Here is a 7828-nt window from a genome sequence, read left to right as displayed (position 1 = left end):
ATATAATTATAAATTAGATATTATTAAATTTCTAATATATGCATATCCTGAAACAGTCTCGTTTCAAAACTGAAACATTTTGTTTTTTCTATCCTAGTCACAAACTTGTTTTCATGATTAGTTAAATTTTTTAAACACCATACCAATGTTCAAACAGCAAAAATGCAGTTCCTTCATAAAATGTATTAATATTCATGTTTTTTAATTGTGCTTTTTTAAAGTCAATTTTAAAGCACAAGGCCATTCTGTTTAAGTGACTATGCATTTTTTCCTTTTGCAGACTCACAGGAAATAGATGAACCAGTAATTTCCTCTTCAAAGGTGCATACACAAGCGCAGAAGATTTATAATACACTATTAGTGTCTGGATCATATTGCAATGGAACACTGCATAATGGAAGAGACCAACCAATTCAAAAACAAACTTATTCTGCAGCTTTGGAGAAGAATAATGGGCAGTCCAGTGTTAATACCTCTCTGTCAAAACAGAAAACAATAGAAGAGAGTGACAGAATATTTCTTCCCTCTCAAGAACCTGAACCTGAAGAAAAAAGGCCACATAGAAAAACTGTGGGTGTAAGAGAGGTAAATGATAGAATGGAAGTCCATAGTTTCTTTTAGGAGCTTAGATGAATTAAGGCTGAATGATTGAAATAGTTTATTTTTTAAGATTGCTCTCCCCAACCAAGGACAGTTTGTTTTGCCATTTTTATCCTGCCATGAAGGAGATTCGTAATATTCACAGCAGTTGTTAAAAAGCTATTATCTGGTTTGATACTCCAGGGTACTGCCACATGGGAACCGTTGTTCAGGTGTGATTGTCACTTTGTCATTGATGCAGTAAACATTAGGAGGCTCATGAGAGTGATGCGTTAACTCACGCATTAACTGTGTGAAGCAAGGTCCCATGTACCTTGTTGTATCCTAGGCCTATGAGTAAGCCCTCCTGATATTTGTGACATAAAGATGCAAAAGTCTGTTCTTTGGACCAGTTCATTTTTTGAACACCATACAAAGAGAACATCCTTGCAGTCCGTACATGAATGTGTTGGGACTTTCAGCAGTCTCTACTAAACTAAACATCCTTTTCAACTTCCTAAAAGCATAGGATTGTTTTGTTTTGTGGCAAATATATGGAGGCAAGATCAGGGGCAGACAATTATGCGGGTGGAGGGACGCTTACTGAGTTTAGGAGAGCTGTCGAGGGCCTCATGGGTAGCCTCACCCCTTGTCACCATGTTGGGACCAGAAGTCCTGCCCCTAACCACTGATCTTTGCTACTGGAAGTCCCACCCCTTGTCCTGGAAGTACTCCTTTTGGGAGGAAGGGTGCTGCAATCGTGAAACTGGAAAAAAAACCCAAATCATATACATAAAAATAAAACTTCTACTGTAACTTATTTTAATTTTATTTAAAAATATTTTTGTACTGATTTATGTGTTTACAAAGTGTATCTAGAGGTGATTGCATAATAGCTCAAAATACAGTCCTATTATATGTTGGGTGTGGGTGGTAAGGGGGTGTATGTGGCGGGGTGTGGTTGTGGAGTAGGGGTTTGTGTGTGTGTGTATGGTGGGTGGGATGGGAGAAAGAGAGAGAAACGGGGATGGGCTGCTAGCTCCATTGCATGTGGCTCTTTTGTACTGCATGTCATCCTCACCCGATGCAGCCAGGCAGACCCTGTGCCCATGCTCCACGCTCCTGCCACCCCACCCTGACTCTCTGCCAGTTCTAGGGCACCTGCAAGGGCTCTGTGCCCACTCGCTGCCATCTTTTCCCTGCTTTCCCTCCCGCACGCTTGCCCACCACTTCCCCTGCCGCTGCTGCTCCCTGTGGCCCGTGTTGGTCACTGCTGCCATGGCCCCTGCCATTTGCTGCTGCCACGGCTGCTCACCACAACCCCCACCACTCACTGTGGCTTCTCACTGCACCCCTACTGCTCATCTTTGACAGGCAGCCAGGGGCAGATAAAAATTAATTTTCTAAAATTTTTAGGAGCCCCGTGGGCCAGATAGAATGGCTGGATCCAGCCCATGGGCCATATTTTGCTTGTCCCTGGGCAAGATGAAATCATAAGAGTTGCCAGTTATGTTCTGTTTGTTCTTACTGTCCTATCCAGTCTTGCAACAATCTTACAGACTGCATATTCTACCCAAAATGTCCTCCATTATTTTAGTACCTCTCATTAAATTTCTCCTGGTCTTCCTCATTGCACGCTAGATCCTCAGTCTTCTGCTACCCAGCTTGTACATCCTCTCTCTGGCCCTCCACTGAACTCTCCAGTGTCTTGGCCCTTTTACTCTAGCAGCCTCTGGCCCTCCAGGGGAAGCTGTCCCCAGTGTTCTGTGGCTGGGAGTTCCAGCTTCTTTGGAGACCAAACTGCAATTGCCTTGTTGTTTCCTAGCTCCCTTCTTAGGTAATAGAACTGTAAGTGGGTGAGGCTAGAGTCTTAAAGGGTCATGCACTCAGTACTATCCCAGCTCTTCAGTAATGGGGAAATGGGACCCCATTACAGTACAAATTTTAAATTGAAAACTTAGGCTGTGCAAAACCTTTTAGTATGCAAAAACATTATAATTCCCCTCCTAGCAGCACACTGACCGATGTGGGCACTGGATCCTTCTACTAAGTAGAGGTGACCTACAGTAATGTCAAGTGGAAATTGGGCTTTTCATGGGAATAGGAACAGGCACATTCCTGACACAACGGCCCTTTGGGTCCCTGTACCACAACATAGGGTATAGCTGTTTAGAGAAAAGATCACCAGGGTTTTTTTCTTTAAGCATGGATACAATTAATTTTTTTCTAGCCTCATTCTCAGAGATGACTTAACCTTTTTGACTGAAATTCTCCAGAATTCATCACCTTGAGGTAGATTCTCATCACATAAGTTGTCAGCTCAAATGGTTAAAAAGCAGTGAAGTTACCAATAAATTGGGTATTACTATGGGTATTACCATGGGTGGTGTCAGGAAATCTTGGTAATAGGCAGTGATACTAGCCCCCTCTCTAATAATACTCTGCGTCTTCATAGCACAAAAATAGCTGGGAAAACCATGTTCAGACTTTTTCCTCAACATTTAGGCTAGATCTAAGCCTGGGAACATTTACCCCAAAAGGCCAATATTTCAAAAAATATGTATATAAAAACAGGAACACTATAGAAAAAAAGCTATTATATATCTTTAAACATAGCCGGTATAAAGCAATCATTATAATATTCAGGCTTTTTAAAAATAAAATATATAAGTTCTGGCCAAAAATTACCTGAATGTCCTCTTTGTGGCTTGTCACACTTCGAAAATAAAATATATTATGGACCAGGTTGAAATTGACTGCAGATTTATTGGCTAACATGGAGATAATTTGTTTTTTTTTCCCTTTCAGGTATCTCCTGAAACGCATGAGAAACCATCAGCCAATAAACATCCATATGAAGCAACACCAATTGAGTGTCTTCTGGACTTAGTGGATAGATACTGGAATGGTTGTAAATCACTTCACTGCAATGAGAAATTTCTCTGTAAGAAAGAAATATATTGGGGATTTACATAATAGAAAATCACTATGTACTGGGATTCTGAAACAATTAGGATTTCCTCCTTTAACAGATTTAGTGTGTTCTCTGGTTTTGTGACTTTATACTGTAGAATTCACACCTGGAATAGCAGGTTATACATCTTGGCTTCTGAGTATGATAATCAGCAACCTCATGGAATCTTTTGCTCCTACTTAGATAATAATATGAACATGTATACGTTGGATTTTCTTTTAGGAATTTATTGAACATGGTAAATAAACTGAGACAAATAAAAATAAAGTAGAGATAGTGGTGGTCCCAGACAATTCAAAAAAGTAAAATATGACACCTATAGCAAAAGTAAAACCTTGACACCTATAGAAACAGGTGGGGGGAAATGATTTTTGCTTATGGGGCCCAATTCTGCAATAATTACTATGGTGAAATTCCAGATTATTACAATTGAAGACAGTAGAAGTTAGGGCTGTGTGAAGCTTCGGTTGCTGATCCAATTTGGTGGAGATTCGGCGGCTGAATCTTTGTGTCGGAATTGAATCAGGAGACCTTTTAATCTCTCTGAATTGAATGGGAAACCTCTGAATCAATACGGAGAGATTTGGAAAGATTTGATGATTTGGACATAAAGACAGCTTTAAGTGTTTTTTCTATATATCTCAAGGTACCAGGCAGCTCATGAGTGCTGAGATGGTGGGGCGGATGGAGCATCTCACGGGAGCGCGGAGGGGTCCCCAGCATGCTTGGCAGCAAACCCAGGAGTGGACTTCCGGTCCAATTCTGGGTCTGCCGGGGAGTGCTCTGGAGGCACTTCCAGTCCAATTGGTACTTCTGGTCCAATTCTGGGTCTGCCGGGGAGTGCTCTGGGGGCCCTCCCCGGCTCAGCAACTGGTGCCTCCTAGGTCTGGGAGGGTCCCCGGGGTCCCCTCTGTGGCTGATCAGTGAGCGGGGGTGGGAGCGCCCTATGTGTTTGCCAGTGGACCTGGAAGTTGACTGGAAGCATTTCCGGTTCATTTCCGGGTTTCCCGCCAAGCACGTGGGAGGGGCGGCACGGCATGCTTCTGTGGGACGCTCAGTCTGCCTCAGCATCGCCGCGTTCACAAGCTGTGCCTGGTACCTTGAGGTATATAGAAAAACCATTTGAAGTTGTGTCTACAGCCAAATCGCTGATCAGCATTGAATCTTCAGATTCGGATTGAATCACTGTCCCTGATTTGGGCCAAATCCAAATCAAATACGGCCCATTTCACATACCCCTAATAGAAGTCACTGATAAGCAGTAACTCAGGATCTCATCTGTATAGTTATCACCAACTCAAGACATTAAATATTCTACTATGTATTTCCCTTACAGCTCAGGCAAGGCCTCTTTTGGGAGGAATGCAGAAATTTGCACCTACAGATCAATGCAAAGATTCTTCCACAATGCATCAAGAAATGACTAACCTGCTCTTAGATAAACAGGCTTTGCAAAATAATTTATCAGAGCAAAAGCAACGGCACAACATTAAGATTAGCAGTCTGACATCAGAACTGAGCAATGCTCAGAGAGAAAGGGTGAGTACAGTACTTTTCTTTTTTTCTAATTTTCTTCTTTTTTGATTCTGGGATGTACCTGAATGCAGTTGGAGGCCTGTAGTCTTTCTAAGATAGTTGGTGCAATCACTATCTCACTAATCCAGTCAAATCTGGGTTCGAATGTGATATATGAAAAGCACAACTTGCTCTCTGTGGAACCTCTTTAGGCTGCAATTTGTCATCAGTAATCTCAAAAGCTGCTGCGGATTGGTTATGCGTCACTGTCCTCAAAACAACCTTCTCCATCCCTTTTTCCAGTGATCACTGCACAGGTTTTCCTACATGTTTTCTTCTGAAGCCTAAAAAGAGAGATGTTGGCTTTGGGTTCATGTCTGCTTAATGCTATTCATCATTTCATTTTACATCCAGTTATTTGAAAACCAATCTCGTGCGCTTTGAGCTCTGGTCTCATTCTTTGTCTTTGTTGCTCTCAGAACACACAGACTCACTTGCACACGTTGTCAGTTATGTCACACTGACAACCAGAAGTCTTTTCCTGTCTCACTTAAACATCCATTCCTTCTGCTCTCAAGCTATCGACTTGTTTCCAAGCTTCCTTTCTTCATCAAAGCTCTAAGATGACATCATCTCACCTTTCTGTTGAGGCTAGTTAAATAGTGCTCAGGCCTTATGATATTTAGATTGCCCTTCTGCTGCTTACCTCCTCCTATCCAAGCTCATCCCTCATTTCTTTCAAACGTCTAGGTATTTAGAATAACATCACTTGCTAGTCTGCTTAAATTAATCACCTAGAAGATAAGACAGTTTTATCCAGGACTGTTCTCCAATGGGAATTTTCTTATGTTGCTCATTTTCTCTTTACTATTAACTAGTCTTCTGTCTCCTCTCATTTAGTAATTGATTCTTATTCCTCTGCTCCCACTGAGGCTTTCCACAGATTGCTTCCACCCAGAATATTAAAGTTCTGAAGAAGACGCCTACCACTATGTTTGCCTAGGTTTATTATTTGATCTCTTCATATCCAATCTCTCTATGATTCTTCACACCTTTTGTTGTGAGCACACTTGTGCCAGGCAATTGTTTGTTATCATACACAGTTTGGTAGGCATATATCTATCCAAAAGCCTTATTTACTTACAAGAGTATTGGTATATAAATACACAATGGCCTTAGGCCACAGTTCATGAAACAGTTGTATCATAGACAGCTCTTGCTGCTAGGTGAAAATGAAGAATAAACTGCAATATAAAGAGGAAAAAGAGTGAAAAAAAATCACTTGTAAACTATTTCTTCATACTGTGCAGCTTCTGGATGATGCATCATGAGGTAAGATTCATAAACCTTGGATTTCCAAAAGAGCATATATTTCTTGTCCAGTCAGGGGCCTTGGTCTACAACTAATGATCTTCTGAAGTGTCTATGGGCTCATCTGCTTGCCATTACATTTACATTTGTGATGGGACCCTGAGTAAGCCAGGGCCACGAGGGTGTGAACTTCCCTTGAAGTGATATATCTGAGTAAAGGACAGCTAAATTTCAGGGATAAAAACCCAACTTTAATACTTAGGGAAAAATACTACCACATAACTGGGGCAGACAGAACACAAAATAAAGACGCATTGGGTGCATCTACGTGTGTGCTTTAATGTGCACTAAAGCGTCACTTAAAAAACATGCTATTTAGCTAATGAGTATTAAAATAAGCTAATATGCATTAAGCAGCACTTAAAAACTGTGCTGTTTAGTTAATGCTCATTAAGACAGACTAACGCACATTTTCCTAGAACTTCACCATGAAGGTACTAGATTTAGTGCACATTAACTAAAGCATGCTAATGCATGTATAGATACATCCATTACCTCCTAAAACCTTTCACTGTCACACCTGGCCAGTGCTTACTTCTCAGTCTCTGGCTGGTTCCACTGGTAAGCAGGAATCATCACTGTCTACAGCAAAACTCCCCAGAGGTCTCAGCTTTTCTAGTGCCCCACAGAAGGTTGACTCTGCTCCATTGCTCCAACCTTTTCAGCTGTAGTCCCTATGTAGAGGACTTCCTCTGTCTCTACTTTCTGCGGCTTCACACCAGCAGCTTTGAGTGTACTCCAGTAGGCTGCACGCTGGCAGGCACTCACACAGGCACACACATGCATGTGTGTAGCAGGCGGGGCTGCCTAGGGATGCCGTGCTCTCCCCAGCGCGCCTTTACCATGTCCAGTTCGACTACAAAGCATCCTTCATTCTCGCCCGCCACGTCTTTGATTTTGAATTTATATGATAGGGTGGCTGCCTCTTAGTCTCCCTGGACACGGTTTACCTCCTGTTACATTAGCCTGGCTCCGCTAACAGGTGTTCCTGGGCACCCCAGCCTTATGGGCTATGCGTGGCTCCAACCACCCCTTTACCACACCCCAAGCCATGATGTACCAGACGTTGTTTGGTCTTAGCTGCAGCTCTTGTCTCTCCCTGCACCCTCTGGCGCTCAGGCTCTCCGCAGCCCTTGCCTCTCTCTGCGCCCGCTGGAGCTCTGGCTTTTCTGCAGCCCCGTCTCTCCCTGCACCCTCTGGCGCTCTGGCTTTTCCGCAGCCCTTGTCTCTCCCTGTACCCTCTCTGGTGCTTGGGCTGTCCTCAGCCCTTGTCTCTCACTGCGCCCTACAGGCGCTTGTCAATTGCTGCCCCCTTTGCCTGGGGTTCGGGGTCGGCACAGCTCAACGTTGCGTCCTCCCTGGTGCTCAGGTTGGTACACCTCAATGCAG

The 7828-nt window shown here is 43.0% G+C and overlaps 1 protein-coding gene across 3 annotated transcripts in view; it reads left to right on the top strand.

Moving 5' to 3' along the window:
* The window catches only part of CEP72 (centrosomal protein 72), a 46008-nt gene that overhangs the window by 20149 nt on the left and 18031 nt on the right, over positions 1 to 7828 (top strand). For all 3 annotated transcript variants that reach the window (XM_019539711.1, XM_019539716.1, XM_019539721.1), the window contains 3 exons: positions 281 to 585; positions 3388 to 3523; positions 4890 to 5092. In XM_019539711.1, the coding sequence (XP_019395256.1) occupies positions 281 to 585; positions 3388 to 3523; positions 4890 to 5092 (644 nt within the window). The remainder of the gene's footprint in view (positions 1 to 280; positions 586 to 3387; positions 3524 to 4889; positions 5093 to 7828) is intronic.

The sequence above is a fragment of the Crocodylus porosus genome, unplaced genomic scaffold, assembly GCF_001723895.1.
Source record: "Crocodylus porosus isolate Cpor-Errol unplaced genomic scaffold, CroPor_comp1, whole genome shotgun sequence".
Classification (NCBI taxonomy): domain Eukaryota; kingdom Metazoa; phylum Chordata; order Crocodylia; family Crocodylidae; genus Crocodylus; species Crocodylus porosus.
Note: the sequence above shows the minus strand (reverse complement) of the source record. Positions and strands in the feature narration are given on the sequence as shown.